General features: G+C 37.1%; 1 protein-coding gene across 2 annotated transcripts in view; it reads right to left on the bottom strand.

The window, feature by feature from the left end:
• Window positions 1–4,582: 4,582 nt before the first annotated feature.
• The window catches only part of SCAMP1 (secretory carrier membrane protein 1), a 118,811-nt gene continuing 100,984 nt past the window's right edge, over window positions 4,583–22,409 (bottom strand). For both annotated transcript variants that reach the window (XM_020998430.2, XM_020998431.2), the window contains 2 exons: window positions 13,768–13,885; window positions 4,583–7,608 (listed from right to left, as the gene is read on the bottom strand). In XM_020998430.2, the coding sequence (XP_020854089.1) occupies window positions 7,444–7,608; window positions 13,768–13,885 (283 nt within the window). In that variant the 3' untranslated portion in view covers window positions 4,583–7,443. The remainder of the gene's footprint in view (window positions 7,609–13,767; window positions 13,886–22,409) is intronic.

Genomic DNA, 22,409 nt, shown 5'->3' with positions numbered 1-22,409 from the left:
TAGTTGTCAAGTCATGTCAATTCTACTTCGACAACATCAGCCTACAACTGAAGCATTGTGTTCAATTCCAGTTAACTCAGGCAGGCTATTGTAAACTGGAGAAGAGGGTAAACATAGAAGAGGGTAGCCAGGATGGTGAAGAGCCTTGAATCCATGTCATTAATAGCAGAGTTGAAGGAACTGTAGTTGTTTAACCTGGAGCACACATGATAGCTGTCTTCAAAGGCCACCACATAAAAGAGGGTTTTACATTTGTTATGCTTGGCACTGGGAGTGACAGGTAGATAAGGCAGATAGGCAAATTTAGCCTTCCTAAAAATCAGAGCTGTCCAAAGGTAGAATGTGGAAGCAACCTGGGTTCCCCTTCACCGGAGACAGTCAAGCAAAGAGCAGTCAAACATTTGCTGTGTACAGTACAACGGGAATTCTTGCTCAGGCATAACTTCTGGAGTCCGTCCATTCTAACTCACGTTTTGCCCATTCCTAAATCCCAATCCCCTCTCTCAGCCAAAGATCTTGTCCTCTTTACTGAGAAAATCTGGGTCATCCATCATGAGTTCCTTTTTATTCTCTACCCTGCCGCTTTAAAACCTCTCTACTATATAACCTAATACTTGCTCTTCTCCTAAGCTATTACCACTCTACTTGAGCCCTTGAACCCATCCCTCTCCTCCTCAGAAGCTCCTCTTGATCATCTCCCATCTTTACCCTCCTTCTGCTACCTACACATTCAAATCTCTCCCACACAAAGTAATAGTGGGTTGGAAAAAACTGTGAGGGCAGGCGAGATGAATGATTTCGGTATTTTCATTTTTCCACCTTGGAATAGTAAACCAGGTGCTAAAGGTTTCAGGTTAGTGCTTCCAGAAATCCAAGGACAAAGGTCCTTTGGCCAAAGGATTGATGGCCACTCCTAACAGAATAGATACAGAAATGGTCATTGACCCTTAGTAGAAATACATAAATAAGCTGGACTGGAGGACTGTAAGAACTGAGTGATTACAAATCTGCCTTTCAAGTTGTAAAAACACAATCTGTCAGGGAACCTGGAGATTGCCACAGATTAGGCTGTGTGCCTCACAAAGGTCTGGGCCCTCCACTCCAATATTAAGGAATGTGGAAGATGCCAGCGATTGGGCATTGTGGGAATGGTGGCAGCAGCCTAAGGCCAAGCAGTCACCATAACACCGTAATGGGTGGCTTTTGATTATTTTTTTCCCAGCCTATTTGGAACCTAAGAGACAAATTTCAATTTAGGGATTAGGTGGAGCAGGAAAAAAAAAACTGGTAAAGGTGATGAGTTGGAGAGGTTATTACCACTATGTTCTGTCAATGGTTTCAATGTTAAGCCCCAGACCTATGGAAACCTTAAATATCAAGTTTAGACCAATGGACAAGTATTCAGTTATGTTGGTTCTGCTATTATTGAAACACAGATTGAGTCATAATGTAGTAGACAGTAGTGGTCAAGACCAAATAAGAATTTCCAAGTCAAGGTTAACTTCCTTATTAGAGGATAGAGCTAAATACAGCCATTTTAGTGATGTCTGCAAGTGAACATGGCATGGAATAGGACATATCTACTCACAGGCATGGCAAATTCACTTGGGCTCCCTTGTCCTTACATGACAAATGTCAAAATGACGAATTTTCAAAATGTGGTAACTGAAGGCATTGGATATGATGAGGCAACAATAATGTTTTAAAGCAGTCAGTAGCTCAGAATATTCTGATTCCTTTTACAATGGCCAGATGGGTCACATACTACCAAATGTTAACATACAATTTCTGGCACAAACGACTGACTTACACACTCGCTTTCCTGTACCAAGGTACAAATTCTTTTTTCTTAGTGGAAATTTTTTTTAACCAAGTACAGTCCCTTTAAAAACTTCTCTTCCTGAAATTAAAACGTAGTTCATGAATTACTGACTGTGACTTGTGACAAGTATATAATGTGTCAAAAAGTGTATTAGGCTCCACAAAAAAGAAAAAAAATCTTTCAACTCACATAATTACATTCACCTCCAATTAACAGAACTTCCCCTCCTACAAACATCACCTCCTACTGCTCTATCATAAGGTCAATGTTGCTTAATCTAAGGGTTGTAATCTTGAGAAGATGTCAGGGTAGAATTCCAAGGACATCAGTGCTTCATCCTCAATCAAAATCTGGGCTTCTCCATCTAGAATGATATGATTGCTGATTGAACCAATAATCAGGGATTGTTTTTCTGGCACAGAGATTTCATATATAAGGACTCACCAATTATTACATGAAAAACCTAGAGGAGCCCTGCTAAATTAGGCTAAGACAAAAATAGCTAATGTACTTCAATAGTTATGGAGGATTTTATATTCCACATGAGGGCCCTAACAACTATGGGGGAAGACCTACAAGAATTCTTAATCTGGGTACTGGGTTATTCTTTATAAATATAAATATATACATATAGATATATAGATATATATGACTATTTCAATATACTCCCCTTTGTAGTCCTAAGTATTTTATTTAGTGCATTAAAAATATTACAAGATAATGGTTCATAGGCTTCATCAGACTGCCAAAGGGTTGCATGACACCCCAAAAGGTTAAGGACCCTCAGATCAGAGAACAGAATCTGTGCAGTTGGATTTCATAAACAATAAAAACACAGGATTCAAAAGTATCTTCCTATTCAAATACATAAAAAAGGACAATTACTTTCTGCTCTACATCTATGCAAAGAAATAAAAGAATGGGCTTTCAGTGAGAAAGGTTTTAGGTTAGATCAGCCAAGTTACTGGGTTCAAAATAAAATGGATCAACATTTGAAGATTAGGTGAGGCTGTGGAATTCATACAATCTGAATATAATTTACTACATAATTATACTGTGGCTTTCTAATATGTGATATTAGTGGAGTATTAAGAAATTGAAATAGTGCTAATGAAAATCTATAGGTCGATTAAAAAAAATTTTTTTAATACATCACAAAACTACTAAAAGAAAAGTCTGGGCTGACAACTAGAGGCCTTTATTAGTTAGTGTAATCTTTTCTCTGGGGAGTTTAAATGAACAAAGACCCAATCTGTTCAGAATTTAGATGTAGTTTAGGTGTAGTTTAAGGCTTATACTAGACCCTTTTAAGCTCTAAGATTTATAATAAAGAACCATCTCTGCAGTCAGCACAACAATAAACTGATGCTAATACAATAGAGACTGGGCAAGTGTGTGTGTGTGGGGGGGTCATCTAAATGAAGCTCATAATTTTTAACGAGAAAATATTATAAAGTTTAAGAGAAACATTTTAATTCCTGTAATGCTAAATTAAGATATAAACATTTGAGTTGGTTAAGGCCTGGAATATAATTTAATTTTGTCTTTTGAAATAAATCTTTATTTTATTCTGTTCATAGTTTCAAGACTTTAAATTACATTCTATCCTAAATCAATGTATTATAATGAATTAAATCCTAAAAGGTAAGTTTGTAAAACAACTTTTTTTTAAAAAACCCAATATTTTAGTTAACCATATTTATTTGACTTCTGGAGTGCTCAAACTACATTCAATCAACAGATGACTTCTAAAAATTTTACTAAACAAAAGGGAGAAAATAGATGAGTATACAAGTATGATAACAATTCTGATACACAGGAACAAAAAATGATTAAGTCAATGAATTCTGCAAATGAACAGTAGTAATAATTGTTGATTTTTTAACTAATAAAAGGGTACAAACTGGTATTGATGCTAACATTTTGAGAGAAAAGCATAGTAATAAACAGATAAAAACTGCACAAATCACAAAGATATAGCTTTGTAGAAATAAAAAAATTGAAGGAAAACTTTTTAAAAAATACAAACATCATTCAATGTGGACTAGATAATGTTAACTAGGAAACCCATTTTCCTATGAAATTAGCTGTGGAAATCCAAACTCAGTTTTTAAGGTAACATTCACAAACTGAAAATACTGTTTGTTTTAAAAGTGAATATGTCACCCAAAGTAAAGGGTACCAAGAACATCCTTTCAAATTATATTTTGGCAAAAAAATCTTTAGATAAGGACATGGAGAATCCAGCAATACACAGCAGCATTTGTTCTCTATGTCTGCACATAAAAAAGTATTCAGCAATGACGCTGGAGAAGGGGAGAGAAGGAGGAGGGCAGAGGACACAAATGTAACAAAAGTAATAAAAAAATACTGATATCGAAGTGTCAACTGAATAAAAAAAAGTAAACAAATCTAGTTTAAATTTTAGACAAGACACATTAAATCTAGTTCATTTTTAGACAGGACATCTGTGTTTAATACTTAAAGGTAGATTGAGTACAGATGAATCCATACCCTACTGCTTTTTGAGTCCAACATAAGACAAAAATTTATCTGCTGAATGTTTTTGAACACTTCTTTAAAATACTGTGTATAGTCGGATTCTAAGTGGGTCTGATATGTTACTTGTTTCAAAAGATTATTAAAATTATATATAAATTTTAAAACTTCAAATGTGGAATTCTCTGTACAGTCAGACCTCCTGTGTAATTCTTGTCTTTAACATTTTAATATATCCTTTAAAACTATACAGAGCAAACATCCAGTAAACAGTATTTTATTTTATGACACTCTGTTAATACAATAAATATACAAAACTTTCAAACTACTCAAAACATGCAACATTAGAGGGACAGATGAGAAGGGCATTTATATAGAACCAAGACAGTCACCATGATAGCAAAGCATTATTAGTCATTTACAAAATATACAAACATCCCTTAGATAAATAATCCAAATCCTAAATTACAGACTACTAAGCCATGACTTCCAGTGTTCAAACTTTACTGTGAAATAAATTAGCCACAATTTATTACCAGAAAACAAAAATTGTATGGGTGTAATTGTCGTAAAATTGCTCTGTGACTGGAACACCTGGAAATTTTAGGGTAAAGTATAAAACATTTTAACAAACAGCCTCTGTTTTCAAAGTGAACACATGAATATTTTCTATTACTGACCAGAGAAAAGTAATTCCTTTAAGGAGTTATGATTTAAAGCCCCTTTCACACGTGACTATGGACATTACACCATTATTTCAATGCAAATTTGCTTTTTAAAAACAGATACAATTGTTGACACAAATTTGTAACAAGAGTATCCAAACTCTATTCCAAAACACTTCCCCACCCTCCCCCACACAAAAGAAGGATCCTTGGATTTTATGAATGTATGGATTTTACTACACTAGTAATGCTAATTTTTAACATCGCCCTTAAGGGGATGTAAAAATATTTCCGTTGGAAGGAAACAATGATTGATCTAATCTCCTTTAAAAATTTTAAATGTCCTCCCCGAAACAAAACTTTCATGTGTGGTGTAAGGAAAAACCAAAATAAATTTGGAATATGAGTTGGTGACTAAGAATAAATGGTCTTGTGACATTTAGTAGTCGATGTTTTCACCAATGTAAAATTGTTACAATAAAAGAAATCATTAAATATCGTGATACCTCTCAGCAGCAGGAACAAATGATCTGAAAGATTTCATTTGCAGTGCTTACTTTGTAAGTTGTGCAGGAATTATTACTGAAGGAAATTATTTATGGAAAAATAGCTTTGAACTTTATAACAGGAATTAGATTTTCCTACGGATAATGTAGAAATGTATTCCAAGTATACAAATTCATCATAGTCCCAACTGAATTCAACAGAAAGTCCTTTGACTGGATCCACATTACTTGGCCAAATTATTTATACAACGATTCTTATAATCAGTCAGGTCGCTAAGCATATCCAGCATCTTATTTAACTTTGTAACATAGAAAGGGGGGGGGGGGATCTTTTTAAAGTATTTACTCATTGGTGTTGACTTGAATTTTTAAAAAATAAGGCTTTGCATTATGCTCCCTACATATAAACCTCCTTAAAATCAGGTTAATCTCTGCTGTTCTCTATAAATGTATTATTTCTCCTTAAAAACTGCTCAAGGACCTCCACAACTTTTTAAAAAGCTGACTCGGGAAGGTATGAAGCCAAATGTATTATATCATGAGACTTCTGTGCAGCATGGAGGCAAGTGAGTAGTATAACCTACACAATGAATACACTTATCTTTATTTTCAGTTCCTTTCTCAATATACGCTGAATATTTAAATGTTTTAATTTTACTACTGACTTCCACTTGGAAGTAGTCTTGCTATTTGCAGAATTTAAACAATTCACTTGATTTGTCTCAAACCCCAAAGACTGAAGTGCAATAAAAGGAATTCAAGTATGTGTGAAGCATCAGTTTAAAAAATCATTATCAGTGACAATAACAGAAGAAAAATAAGTTAAAACACTGTATATTTCTATTTGGGGACCAAGGGCAACCTGACTTGTAAAGGTAAGAAAGTTAAGTACCAATGTTAAAATTATAATTTTCATTGTTAAAACACAAATTAGACACGTAAACATAAGTCCTAAATACAACCAAAATTTCACTCCAAGTAGTAGAAAAGACTAACCAGAAGAGTATGTCAAGAAATAAGAAAGCATCTTTTCTTTAATAGTATTTTCTCTAAGACATGAATACTGAAATTTTTTTTTAAAAGAGCACATATAATTACTTAATTCTACTCCATCGGTTATCTTTTAACTCAACTGCATGTTGCATTGCATATTCTACTGTTAGAATATCTGAGCCCCCAAATCAACTTTTATTTATGAGCATAACACTCTATTTAAAACATTTCTATGATTGCAAAAATACTCCACCAAATCCTGTAACCATAAATGGTACAGATGAATTCTGAACCAAAACACTAATTTATTAAAATTTAAATAACTCAACAGTGTTCATGCAAGCTTACAAGTTGATATCAAAAGAACTAGTACTCTAAAAATAAAATAAAAAATAAAATGAAATTTACATCAGCTTGTATTGAATGCACACAGGCCCATCATCAATTTCTAAAGCTTCCCCACCAGCAAGCCAAAATGAAATTCCCAAACTCACAGCGTACCCTAGTTCTTTCTGTACAAACATGGAGATGGGAATGAAGAATCAATGCACTTGCTCCTAAATGTCCCTCATCTCTCTCAAAGATTCCCCAAAGAATTACTGCAGCTAAACCCGAAATGTATTTTTAATCATAATGAAGTACCATATTAATTTCAGTGTTCCATCACTGAAATAAGTCATTGAAACATTCATCCCCCAGAAAATATGGAGAATATTTATTTAGCATACAATATAATCTTTTTCTTTGCAAGGAGCACTGAAATATCGTTCAAAGAAAAAAAACCATTAAAGATTAAACAAAGAACTTCTCCTGGTCTTTGCCCATGCACAGGTGAACAGGAAACATACATGCTGTAGATAGTGTGTATTTCGAACATAAAAATCTTCATAGAATAATACAGTAACTTGAGAAAAAGTAGAGTCAAAAGGTCAGAGGGCGCTGTTGTCTGGAGACTGCTCTACATCTGGTTACCCTTGAACGCACTCTGGGCTGCAGTCGTTGCTGCTGTTGAAGCTGCGTTGGCGGCTGCTGTCTGTACGGTTTTATTAGACATCACGCCTGTTGCAAATTCTTGCTGCGCCTTCTCAAAACTAGCACCTGTTGTACGGTATAGTCCATGCACCTATGGAGGCAAAAGAGAAGGCAAATGAGAAAAACAGCAAAGTCCCAAATGTTCTGGTGAGCTACAGACACACAAAATTTTAGGCAGCTCAGAGAGAAGAATCTCAAAAGTGCTTAGAAGGACTGGATTCTTGTTGGGCTTATCCGTTATATTTTACTGATTAAAAAGACTTAATCTACGAAGGAACAAATGGTCAAGAAGCTCAAGGGAAATAATGAAACAAGTGGATGGAAAGCAGTCTAGCAATACCAAATCTCAAACTATACTACAAAACAGGAATCATCAAAATGATGAGACTTTTCAAAAAGAGAGACTGATCAGTGAAACAGATTAGGTAAACAATATGCAGAAGCAAATAAGTACAGTAGCATAATGCTTGAGAAACCCAAAGACTTCAGTTACTGGCAAGGAAGGACTGATTATTGGACAAGAACTGCCAGGAAAACTGGAAAGCAGTCTGGGAGGAATGAGGCATCAGCCAACATCTCAAACCATATACCAAAACTAAGCTCCAAACCAATACATCTTAGAAATAAACAGAGAAATAATAAAGAAGTATGGAAGAAGTTGCAAACAAAGACGACAACAACAACAACAACAAAAAATCATTTATTACTTACCATGGGCAATGTACTATGCTAAGGCTGAGGGATAGAAAACTAATACCCAAACAATCCCTGCCCTCAAAGAGCTTGCACTCTACTGAGGAGGTGGGAGAATACAGCACGAACACAGTATGTATAAAAATTTTCAAGACGGAGGGAGTATTAATAATTTGTGATAGATCAGAGAAGACCTTATGTAGGAGATGGCACTAAGTTGTGCTTTGAAAGAAACCAGGAATTCTCTGGGTTAGAGACAATGAAATGTTACAGAGATGAGGAACCAGCTGTGCAAAGTCACTAGTCGGGATGGAATGTTAAGATACAAAGAATAGATATCAAGCTATTTGACCATTTGGGCTGGAATAAAGAGTGTGTGACAGGGAATAATACAAAGGAAGCCTGGAAAGATAGGTGGGAGCCATAATATGATTGTCTTCCAGTCTTCTTCCATCTTATTCTCTGACACATTACCCTCTGATCCAGTGACACTGGCTTCCTGGTGGTTTCCAGAACAAGACATTCCATCTCTAGGCTCCAGGCATTCTCATGTGTTCGAATAAGGGAACAGATTTAAATGCTAGACTAAGGGTTTTGTATTTTTAATAAATGGATCTGAGGATCATCTGTAGAGAGATAACTGTACTCATGGGATTGACTGAGCCACCAAAAGAGATATTATAGAAGGAAAAGAGGGCCCACAACAGAGCTACAGAGGACACCCATGGTTAGTGAGGGTGACAAGAACCTGAATGTTCAGTGCCTAACACAAAATAGGAGCTTAATAATACTGGTTGACTGAATTAGGGTAGAGGCCATGTGCCTGGAGAGAAGGTCTGAGAGATGTTATTGATGTAGAATTGACAAAATTTAGCAAATGATAACATATTTCTTCTGAAAAAAAGTCTTCATTTCTACACGCAACAAAACATCATTAAATGAAATGCAAACATTTAAACAGAAGGAAAAGAAATTTGTTTTTCATGGCAATATTTGTAAGCCAATGTCACATGCTTATTCCAAGGGCCAAACCACTTTGAAAAATTCTATGTTTTTAAAAATCAATTTTATGACATTATTAAAGTTCTATTTATCTTTCTTGGATTAAAATGATTTATGCTTCTAACCAAAATAAAACAACAACAACAACAAAAGAAAAAGAAATTGCCTTTCAGATCTATAGATAGGGAAAGACTTCACTGGCAAACAAGGGGGAAAAACAATCACAAAAGAAAAACTGGATAATTTTGATTATATAAAACAAAAGGTTTTATATAAATAAAACTAACACAGCTAACATTAGAAAGACTTAAGAACTCTGATCATCCAAAGTGACCAGTCAGGATTCCACAGGATTGATCATGAAGAATATTATCTACTTCCTGATGAGGAGGTCATGGACTATAAATGTCTTTTGATTCGTGAATAAACTGGATGATGGGCTACATAAATATACAGAATAAGACATGCACTTTTTTTTTTAACATGAACATCATGGGAATCTATTTTGCTTGACTATGCATATTAGTTACAAAGACTTTTTCTTTTCTTCTAAATGACATATGGAGTGGGAGGGAAAGAAAATACACTGTTAAATGAAAAAAATTTAAATGCTAAAATAAAACATTGGTTAAAATGCACATTAAGAAAATATTAAGCTATCAATAACACCTGAAAATTGTCTAAAATCACTAATAATCACAAAAGTACAAATTGAAACAATCTTGAGCTAACACCTCATTTCCATCATACTAGAAGATAAGAAAACTCACTGATCAAAAGGCTGTGCAAAGATAGTGGAACTGTAAAATGGTTTAACTGTTTTGGAAAATAATTCGGAATTATGCAACAAAAAATTACTAAGCTGTTCAAACTCTTTGGCCAGAGATTCCACTACTGTGACTATATCCCAAGAAGACTATTAAAATGTTCACAGCATCATTATTTGTGATAAGATGCTGGCTACAAAATATATACCGAATGACTGGGGAAGACAGTTTAACCAATTATGGAATCTGATGTACTTTAAGGAATGACAAATATGATGAATTCAGAGAACCACAGATATAGAATGAAAAAAGCAAAGCCAAAAAAATAACATTCATGATGATTAAAACAATACAAAGTCAAGGAAGTAACAAACTGACGGAAAAATACAGCAATCAAAACTAGAACCATGAATGATACCAAACTAAGGGGAAAAAACCTAACTTCAGTTAATAATCAATAATCTGTGATTGTATTTTAGAAGGTTCTTTTGAATATCTGACAGGAAGTATCAGCTGTATCAAAACAAAATGTTAATATTTTAAGGCACAGTAGGACACTTTGAGCTGTCATTAAGGCAGTAGTACTCAAAGTGAGTCTCTACATATGAGTGATTATCAAGTCTAACCCCAGCTTTCTAACATTCTAAAGTTTTCCCAACTTTCTGTAAGTCTATCGTACAAACTTTATACCATTATTAATTTTACCTTACTTTAATTTAAAAAATAAATATAACTCACATAGCACTTTCAGCTTATGATAGAAAAGGATGTAATAACACAAAATGCAGTTCTCAAAGGGACATAGGTTCCTTGATAGACTAGTAACCTAATGATGAGCCTGACCCCTGGTGGATACAACTAATGGCTAACAACATATGGATCTTAAGGGACTGAAAAACAGCCAGCTCTGAGGTGTGGAGAAAAAGGTAAGAAAGAAAAGTAATAACCATACAATACCTATCTATAATTATTCTCACAAAATTCCATCTCAGACTTCAGTATGTCTAAAACAGAACTCGTATTTCCTCTGAAACCTGCTTCCTCTGCCTCTGTGCCAATATCACTTCCATTCTAAGTCTGCAGCAGGCCCTCTTCCTTGGTTCTTCCAATAATCAGTTCATTATCAGGTTCTGCTGATGCTCTCTCAGCAACTCTAGCATTTATCTCCTCCTTTCTTTTCTTATTTCCATCACCTTGATTCAGACCATCATTCTCTCTTGCGTCTGTTACAATAGCTTTGAAATGACCAGCCGGCTGCCAGTCTCTCTCCACTTCAATTCATCCCACATACAACTCCCAAAACGTATCCTTTTATTGCATAAGAAAGATTATGGATCAGACAAACTACACCTCAGAGTACTGAAAGAACATACAGATGTAAATTCTAAGCCACTTTGGCAACTTTTGAAAAAATCATGTAGCATATGAAAGGTGCCATAGGACTGGAGATGGGCAAATGTTCTAATTTTTAAAAAAGAAAAGGGGAACTCATCAAACTATTGGCTAAGACACTTCAACTTTAGTCCTTAGCAAAAACTCTACAACAAATTATGGAAGGGACGGGTTTGTGAACACTTAGAAAGGAAAGTGATCATTGCTATGAGCCAGCAAGGGTTGAAAAAACCATCACATATCACATTAAACTCATTTCTTCTTTAATTGCTATTAATTATAAGAGCAGTAACAATAGTAGCTAGCTACAGTTGTAGAATTTTTTATATACAAGAAAAGAACTTTACACAGAAGAAATACCTCATTTGATCCTCGAAACAACCCTGTGGGATAAATAAAGCTATTATCTCTATTTTATGGATAAGGAAACAGGTTCAGAGGTTATGTGACTTGCCCACAGTCACACAGTTAATAGGGTCAAAGGCAGAATTCAAGCCCCGGTCTCTCAGTCCAAGAGGTTTTTTTCCACTAGGCCATGCTTCTCCTTGCAGGATTATTCAACCAGCGTATCAGAAAAACGCAATCAAATACCTTGAAGATAGACAACACACGCAACCAATGCCTTCATGGGATCTGGACAAGACAGAGAAGAGGGCAGGACCATAGTTTCTGCTTTCAAGCACTTGAAGTGCCGTCATGGAGAAGGGAAACTTCAGACTTACTTTAATTGGCCCAAGGGGCAGAACCAGGGTCAACAGGTAAAGTTGAAGGGATGCAGATTTCAGATTAATATAAAGAAACACTTCCTAACCAGACCCATCCAAAAGGTTAATACATTTCACTAGAGGGACTTCGAGTGAAAGCTGAACAACCATTTATCATGGATGTTACAGACAGAATTTCCTTTCTGGCACAGGTCATCTCATTCAACCTTCAAAGTCCCTTTCAATACTCTTTGGAGGCAGCATGACACAGTAGATAAAGGTGAAGTGCTTAGGAATCAGGAGACCTGCTTTTGAATCTCGTATCAGAAAATTACTAGCTGTGATGTGATCATGGGCAAGTTACAACCTCTCCAAGTCTTTGTCTCCTGATAGAAAAAGGAGAATAACACTGGTACCACACCTCATACAGTTGCTGTGAGGAAAGTGCTTTGGCAAAACTTAAAGTGCTACATAAATGGTTAGAGTTACTATTCCAACTCTGAAATCTTATGATGATTATCTATGCTAAATATGTACCTTATTGACATGAGATCATTTCTAAACCTTGATGAAGCAGCAATCACTAAAAAGAGACGAAGCCTTCATGAAAGAGTGGAATTTGAGTTGGGTCTCTGAACTGGACAAATGGGGGTGGGAGGAGAAAAGGCTGCATTATAGGAAGAAGCCACGGCAAGAACAAATTTATGGAGAGAGAAAATGGATTTTTCTAACTTCGGTTTTTAAAAGTAGGAACAATACCCATATACCAAAGAGGCTTTCCTAATATTTGTTCACTGTCCCAATGTTTCAAATAAAAAAGCTAACATGTGCAGGGCAGCTAGATGAAGCAGTAGACAGAGCACCGGCCCTGGAATCAGGAGGACCTTAGTTCAAATCCTCAGACCAAACACTTGACACTTACCAGCTGTGTGACCCTGGGCAAGTCACTTAACTCCAACTGTCCTCCAAAAAAAAGCTAACATGTGGCTCAATTTTTAAAAATTCCAACGTACAAAATGCCAAAGTGAAAAAACAAAAAATCAGCCAGTGGTTTTTTGCCTTATAAGTGAATGCATAATAAATTTCCCATAAATAACAAGTTACTACCATGATATATTTATTCACAAATAACCTTTTCATTACAGAAAATAATTCAAAAGCAGAATAATTTCTTCCAAATAATTCGGACCAGGGATGGACAACATATAGCAAGGACGTCAGGTCGCCACACTAAATGTGTGACCTTAGGCCTATCATTTAACCTTTCTGGCCTCATTTTCCTCAGCTACAAAATGAGAGGCATGAACAAGGCGGCTTGTGAGGTTCCTTCCAGGTGCACACATACTATCCTAGCTGCCATTACTTGGCAGTCCAACAGCAGCCTTTGAAAATCACCATGAAGGAGGGGTGGGAGGAGCAGGAGGCAGGGCTCATACTAGAGCAGAACAAAAGAGTCTCTCTTTTTCCTCCAATCTGAACATAAAGGAAGGCAGTAATAAAATGTGGCTCCCTGGGCTCTAATATTGCCCCAGAAAACAGAGGTCAGCCCGGTACATCAGGCTAGATTCCACTGTTTAATGAGGGTAGGTGGATGAGGAGCTGACACAGCTCAATGTGCTGCCTACCAAGTTAAGTACAAAAAGTGAAAGAACAGTTCAATATACAAATCTAAAGTGATAGGACTCATCTTACCTTTTTAAACATAACTAGAGAGATGACTGCAGATGCTGTGAAAAGTGCTGCTATGACCATCATCATGATTCCAACAGGAATACTTTTGTTGAGGCCAGTTAAGGATGAAATCCAACCACTGAGTTGTACCAAAAAAGACAAGAGAAACAGACATTTAAGTTAATACAAGCGAACACTTCAATACTGGTAAATGCCTCATTTTTCAAAAAAAACATGGATCGTTTAAGATTTCTCTAAAATACATCTGATCTCCTCTGACCCAGCAATAGCACTTCTAGGGCTGTATCCCAAAGAGATCATACAAATGGGAAAAGGACCCACACGTACACAAATATTTATAGCAGCTCTTTTTGTGGTGACCAAGAACTGGAAATTGAGGGAATACCCATCAGCTGCAGAACAGCTGAACAAGTTATGGTATATGAAATGTAATGGGATACTATTGTGCTATAAGAAATGATGAGTAGGCAGACTTCAGAAAAACCTGGGAAGACTTGTATGGTCTGATGCTGAGTGAAGTGAGCAGAACCAGGAGAACATTGTACACAGTAACAGCTACCATGTGCGATGACTAACTTTGATAGACTCATCTCCTCTCAGCAACACAAGGATACAAGACAATTCTAAAGGACTCATGATGGAAAATGCTATCCACATCCAGAAAAAGAAATATGGAGTTGAATGCAGATCAAAGCAGATTATTTGATCTTTCTTTGTTTCTTCTTTCTCGTAGTTTCTCCCATTGGTTCTAATTCTTCTTTACAACATGACCAATTTGAAAATAGGTTCAATATTAATGTATATGAAGAGCCTATATCAGACTGCATGCCTTCTTGGGGTGGTGTGAGGGCAGAGATGGGGAGAAAATTTGGAACTCAAAGTCTTATGGAAGTGACCATTAAAAATTAAAAATAAAGTTTTAACAAATACATCCGATCTGTTTTGTATGGATCATGCTACATGTTTTGTATCTAAATGTTAATAATAATAATTATATCAAATGTGTTAAAATGTTCATAAAACTTTTTTTCTAAGATACTCCTATGCCTAAATACTTCAAAAGATATGTACCTGCAACACAGATCTCACTAAAGTGAGAATTTCTTCCATTGCTATAATCACAATCTCTGTGTGCCTTCACCTATTTGTGTCAAACTCAAATAGAAATAGGGGCCACTAAACCACACAAAAGGATCCCTGCTGGTGACATATTGACTTAGTTTTAAAATGTAATGTTATCTGTGTTTTTTTTTTATTGTGTTAAATAGCACCCAATTACATTTTAATGAATGTTGTGGGCCGCAGTTCCCACCCACAGAGAGCGTCTGACATCTCTGCCTTAGTTGATTGTTTTTCATGAATTGTTACGTCCAAAAACCTCCTCAATTGATGGACAGTATTTTGGTAATAATCCACTCTAGACAAACACACAGAGTTGCTCACTGAGCCCAAACTCAAAACCTTCATAAGAAATATAAGAAAAAGCACCTCCAAAAGTTTCTCTTCATGAACTAACAAGTCATACCACTGGCACTGCCTTTGAAAAGCTCAGGTCACTTCCAAGCCAACATGAGGCACTGGAGGAGGACTTGAGTGGCACAAGATAGTGTTTTAATGTGAGGGAAGGTGCTTCTGTTACATGAAAATAATGAGAAATCTCTGGGTTGTTAAGGATTTCCTAATAGTACATTTAGCCAAAAATTACTTTATGGTTAAATTTATTTAAAATTTCCTTTTCCTCAATGACAAATGACCAGGTTCTACTTAGAATGAAGTTTTTAAAAAGATTTAAGGAGTTTCTGCAACAGTTGATAAAAGATAACTTCATGTGCACAGAAGAGAACAAAATAAAACCTACATGGAAGCAAAAAAAAAAAGATGGACAGCTCAGAATATACAAAGTTAGTATTTATTATGTAGGCTTTCTTGAAATGGAAATTTATTGTTATATAATTTGAATCCTCTCATGTTCTGCTGTGCGCATGGCAATGCTTTTTCTTTTCTTATTTTCTATTTAAGTTTCAGTATTAAAGTTTAAAATAAATTAATAAAAGATAACTTCACATATAAATTACCACAAATTCAAGTACAAAAATATGGTTACAGGTAAGCATATGTTTTAGAAAATACTTTTAGAAAATAAAGGAAAATATTTTCAAGGTAATCGGACCTGCTGCCATGAAGAAAAAAACATCACGATGAGTCTTGCCACAGAAAGGGCTACTGAACAGTTACATAAGCCAAACTGCTAGGTTGATTTCATTCACTTAACCAACATTTATTGAACACCTAATTATTTAAGTTCTATTCACTTAATCACAGGCACAGGAACTTTTCTAACAACTGTTAATGCCAAATATCCTAACACCTGAGGTTAAAATCTGCACTCTAAAGTCAGTTACTATTTGGGGGGGGGGGAGACAATAGATGATATAACATATGACATGTTACACCAGCAGCATTATTATTATGTGCCCCCTAGAAAGCAAAATAATTTACACCCATGACAAATGCTAAGAAGGGAATTTCTGTATTTTTAGTAATACTCTAATTTCATATTTGATAATCAGATAAAAAGCACTTCTCTTAGATTATGACATCACTAACATCTGCATGGTGTATTCAATTCTCAAATGAGTGTATTAATAAAGGGGCACTAATAATTTTTAAGATTTTTTTTACTGTAGACTGCATATAGTTAAGTTTTAATAAATGAAGGATTACTCTAAATCTGACCCTGCAAATTATAATGTTATGTCATGTCCTCACCCTGACCCCTGCTCAATCCTCCCTATAATTATCTGCTGTATTCTAAAGAGATCCCTTCACACTAATTCAGAAAGAGAAGCCTAAGCAGAGATCCCCTTCTTCCAGCTTCAGCCTGCCTACCCCTAAAGCAGTGGGTAGTTCCACTTCAAGGTGCTCTGACTTCCCTCTCCAAAGTCACCCTAAGGCTTGGCCATGATAACTCTACACTGGCCTAATGAATCCCTCATGCATCTCTGTTCTATCTCTATCCTTCTCTTGCCAAATCTCAGCCTAGATTATTCCCACCATTCACCTCCTCCACCACTACTCAGGAGCTGTGGAATAAAGTAGTAAAAGGAGCCTCATGTGCTGACTGGATACTTAACAAATTGTTATTCAATATCAACTGGGCTCTGTCACAATGCAGTCCTATTTGATTCCCTCATCTCACCCCTTTTCCCTCAAGCCCTCTACTCCTACTCTCTCAGGTGAGGACCTTCCCTCTTACTTTAAGGGAAAAATTGAGGCTGTTCAAATGAACTCCATCTTCTCCCATTCTCCTTCATCTTAAAAGCCACTGATACTTTTTCCTTTCCCCCAGTCTCTGACAAAGAGACATCCTTATTATCCTTCCCATTAACAATCGCCCTTCTCTCTCCTGAATCTTCAACCTCTCCTTATCAACTGGTTTATTAACTATTGTCTTCAAACATTCCAAAGTGTCCCTAGCCTCAAAAAACCTTCACTAGATGCTACCACACCCCCCCCAAGCTACTGTCCTAGATCTCCTTTCCCTTTCTCAAACTGAACTGAAAAAACTGTCTACACTCACTGCCTCTACCTCCTTCTCCTCTCATTCACCCCCCAATCCTTCCTAATTTTAGCATCTGAGTCCATCATTCTACTGAAATTATTCTCCTCGAAGTTACCAGTGATCTTTCTTTAAAAACAGATTTTTCTCGATAATCTGTTTCTTGATAATATCTTTCTTGATAGCTTTTGGGAAATCATCCAGATTTGCCCCTGCATTACTTTATCTGTACCTTCTTAGGAATCATCCAGAATTTAAAAAGAAAAAGAGAAAAAAAAATTCAGCACAACTGATCAATAAATAGAAAAAAAACCAGGACATTCTATACAACGTGCCACACTCATGGGCTTCCCAACCCTGCTCCTTTGCAAAACAAGTTGGCTTACAGTTGTTGTTCTTTCCATTTACATCACTGTTGTCACTGTGGTCATTGTGGTCACTGTGTATTTAGTTTTCCTGGCTTTACTTTGCATTTTGTATAAGTTCATTCATGTTTCCATGCTCCTCTGTATTTTCTCCTCTTCATCATTTCTCATACCACAGTAATATTCTATTACATTTATGTACCACCCTTCATTTAGCCATTCTCCAATAAATGTATACATGCTTTGTTACCAGGTTTTTGCTACAAAAATTTTGGCAGACATGGAGCCTTTTTGTCAATACCCCCCTGAGGGTACATGCCCAAGAGTGGAATCTTTTGGTCAATGGATATGGGTAGGTAACTTTATTTGCATAATTCCAAATTACTTTCAAGAATGGGTGTGCCAAGTCACAATTTTATCAACAATGCAATCATGTGCCTGCCCTTCCACAATCCCTCCAGCAATAACTATTCCATTATCTAGGTCACCATTCTGCATCTGGTACAAAAGATCACTAAGAGCTGAGTTTAAGTGGAAAGTATTTTTACTAAAAATATATTCCAATACCCCAATGCCCTCACTTAGAAGCAGATCCCATGGCAAATAAAAGCAATTCAAGAAGATAAAAACAAATAAAATAAAAGCTGCCCACAAGGAGGTTCTTCCAGGTCCGAGGATCTGCCAAACAAAAACCTAAAAATTGCTTTTATACTCTTCTAGCACAAAAGCATGCATGACTGGGTCCTAGATCAATCTAATCCCAAACTCCCCCAGGTTTATATCACAACTTCCTTGCTTACAACAGTCCTGGGGAAGTGTGGAGGTCAGGAATTAACTTATGCTTACTCAAGGGCAGCTAGGGGGCGCAGTAGACAGAGCACTGGCCCTGGATTCAGGAGGACCTGCCTTCAAATCCAGCCTCAGACACATAGCACTTACTAGCTGTGTGACTCTGGGCAAGTCACTTAACCCTAACATAAAGAAAAACAAAAAACAAACAAACAAACAAAAAAACACCAAACTTATGATTACTTATCACCACCAGTATCCTAGCCCATAACATTCACCTTTTGTCATCTTTGCCAGTTTGCTGGGTATGAAGTATTAGGGTCATGTTTTATTTTGATTTCTCTTAATATTAGTGACTCGGAATATTCTTTCAAATGGTTAGCAAGTCAATGAACATATGTTAAGCACTTATATGCATGTGCCAGGAGTCAAATGCTAGGGATAGAAAAAGAGGGAAAAAAACAGTCCCTACCCTCCAGGAACTCATGGTCTCACAGGGGAGACAACAGACAAATATGTACAAACAATACAGTTAGTAACAGTTTGCAATTCCTTTTTTTTTTTTTTTGCAAGGCAATTGGGGTTATGTGACTTGCCCAGAGTCACACAGCTAGTGAGTGTTATATGTGTTGAAGCTGGATTTGAACTCAGGTCCTCTTGACTCCAAGGCCAGAGCTCTATCCACTGTGCCACCTCACTGCCCCGCAATTCCTTTTTTTGAGAACAATTTGTTCATATCCTTTGACCACTTACATACCAATAATCTCTTCTTGCCTGTCAGATCTAATGGTCTTTTCTCACTCCTCATGCTTCTCAGCCTCTCTGCTACACTGCCCACCGCTCCTCCGAGGCTGGCCCCGCTCTTCTCAGACTCTTGTGACGCTGCTCTTCCCTGACGTGCTGCCTATGTGCCTGGCTGTTCCTCTTCAGTCTCCTTTGCTGGCACACTGCACGCATCATATTCCCTAAGGCTCTGTCCTGAGCCCTCTTTGCCTATCTCTCTCACACTCTCGCTCTCAGTAACCTCTTTAATCCCCATGGGTTAACATGTCTAAGCAGATGACTCCAAGATCTACAGCCCCAGCCCCATTTCTCCTTTGAGCTTCTATCACACATCGCCACTGGCCTACTAGACATTTCAAAATGGGTACCCCAGAGATACCTTAAACTCCAAATGTATAAAACTGAACTCATCATCTTTCTCCCCTAAACTCTCCCCTTTTCCAAACTTCCCTATCCCTGTCAAAGGCCTCACAATCGTCTGGAGTCTGAAGTTCATCACTTCAGCATTATCTTGGACTCACTGTTCTCCCTCACTCCATATATCCAATCAGTTGTTAATCTTTGCCATTTCTACCTTCACAATCTCTCTTACATCCCACTTACTTCCATTTACACAGCTATACAACCTGTGTTCAGGTCTTCATCACCTCTTACCTAGATTACTAAAATAGACTCTTAAATTGGTCTTCCTGCCTCAGAACTCTCCCCAATCTATCTTACACACTGCTGCCAAAGTAATTTTCCTCAAGTGCTAATATGATCATATGACAGCCCTTTAAAATACTTGACAGCTGTCTTCAAGCACCTTAAAGGGCTGTCCTATGGAAGAGGCTTTAGACTTGTTTTTTGCTGTTACTGCGTCATTTCAGTAAGGTCTGATTCTCATGACCCCATGTGGGGTGTTCTTGGCAGAGATACTGGAGTGGGTTGCCATTTCCTTCTCCAGATCATTTTACAGATAAGGAAAATGAAGGAACCAGGGTGAAGAGGCTTGCCAGGGGTCACACAGCTAGGAAGTGTCTGAGGCTGGATTTGAATTCATGAAGATTCCTAACCCCAGTCTGCCCTTTAGACTTGTTTTGCTTGGCCCCAGAGCAACAATGGATGGAAGTTACAGAGAAGCAGAATCACAGAAGTTCAACTTTGGAAAGACCTCAAAAACAATCCGTTTGGGGGCAGACAGCTCTCCTTCACGAGAAATCTTTAAACAATGGCTAGGTGGTCATTTGGGGCTGTTTAGAGGGGATGCTTATTTATGTACAGGTCAGAAGAGATGGTGGCTAAGAGATCTTTTTCAATTCTGTGATATCATCTTTCCCATGGTAGTAATAATTTTTCTGGCATGAAGTTCAGAGAGTAGGTGTAGACACATGGGCACAAGTAATATGCTAATTTCTAGGAATCCACACTTACACAAGAGAAGATGCTTCTTCCCTTAATCACTAACTCTCCAAGCCATCTCAACTGGCATAAAAAGGACAGCTGGGCACATAGAGCAGAAATGTTCAGGTCATTCATTATACGTTGATCAAGCAGGGACTATGTATATTGTACCTACACTGTACTCACAAATGGAGCATGCATCAGCCCTGAAGTAGACAAGATATGAACTTTTCTGTATTGCATCAAACCATAACAAATAACTGAACTTACATAACCTGTGTTGAGGAAAAAATCTTTCATCTTTTTTTACTTACTCAAAAGAAACACAAAAGATAATGAAGCATAGCTAGACTTGAAGTCCCCAAAACCTGTCTTCGACCACATCAAGCTGCTTACCCTCTCAGGAGAGGGAAGGGACAGAGGAAGGAAGAGAATTTGGATCTCAAAATTTTTTTAAAATGAATGTTAAAAATTATTTTTAGAGGGCAGCTAGATGGCGCAGTGGGTAGAACACCACCCATGGGGTCAGGAGGACCTCAGTTCAAATCTAGCCTCAGATACTTACTAGCTGTGTAACTTCGGGCAAGTCATTTAACTCGAATTGCTCCCCTCCCAATTGTTTTTACGTGTAATTAGGGAAAATTTTTTAAAATTTAAAAAAGAAAGAAAAAAATGGGTTTAAGTTCCATATGATAGGACTACTACCTAACCCTACATGATTAGACAAGTTTTTCCTTGAAAGGTGACAAAACTGTCTTTAATCCTGCTTAGTTGTCACGCCGGGGGCGTGTGGCCAGCCCACTAAGGCTCAAACTGGCCCTTGCAATTCTTTCCTAATACCTGTGACCATACTGAAGTGGCTTCCTGTTTACCTATGGGCCTTTTGAAAAGGCCTTCTACATGGAATTGGGACCCTTCAGACTTGGCAGGTATACCAATACCATTTGAGCTACCACCATGTATGTGACCAGACACATTTCCAAACAAAGGTGACAGGGCCCTGGTTTACCTAAGCTAAGTGCTGCTGTAATCCTACTGAATATCTTTTCTACATTATGACTAAATAAATCTCTTTTTGTTATCTGTTGAATGATGAAATGAGTGCCTCATTCCAACACCAAACCTAAACTAACAAGGTAAAGGCATGAAGCAGGCCCACCCATTATACCCCACCCTACATACCGGACACATACCTGTGTCCTTGGGGAAGTCATTTAGCCTTCCAAGGCTCTAGGTCAGTAGTGTCCAAGTCAAATAGAAAGGAAGACCACTAAACCCTATATAAGGATCCCTGTGGGCCACATACTGATTTGGAAAGGGGACATGTTTGACACCTCTGCTCTAGGTGACTCTTAAGATCATTAAGGTGAAGAGAAGGTGATGACTGGCATTGTAGAAGGAATTTCCTTAACCGGGAATTCCCTAGATCAGTGAATTCACAGGTCCAGTCACTATTCCCTAACAAATAGAGGGTGAAATAATCAAAAAGATTATGATCTTATGATTGTATCACAAAACACTGAGAAGCAGTGCAGGATAAAATAAAATTGCAGCCAAATTAAGGAAGGACAGAAGACATAACTAGGACTAAGGCAGAAGAAACAACAATAAATCAATGTGAGATGGCAGACATCTCTACTGGCAACTGTGAGGGCATCTCTTCCAAACAACAATTGTGGTACCTTGAGTTCAGGCTCCACTACCTCATCATCCTCACAGACCCACAGGTGCTATGTTATCTCAAAAGATGAAGTAGAGAAGAA

The sequence above is a fragment of the Phascolarctos cinereus genome, unplaced genomic scaffold (genome assembly GCF_003287225.1).
Source record: "Phascolarctos cinereus isolate Bilbo 61053 unplaced genomic scaffold, phaCin_HiC Scaffold_4;HRSCAF=312, whole genome shotgun sequence".
Lineage (NCBI taxonomy): Eukaryota > Metazoa > Chordata > Mammalia > Diprotodontia > Phascolarctidae > Phascolarctos > Phascolarctos cinereus.
This window is presented reverse-complemented; position numbering and strand designations above follow the sequence as displayed.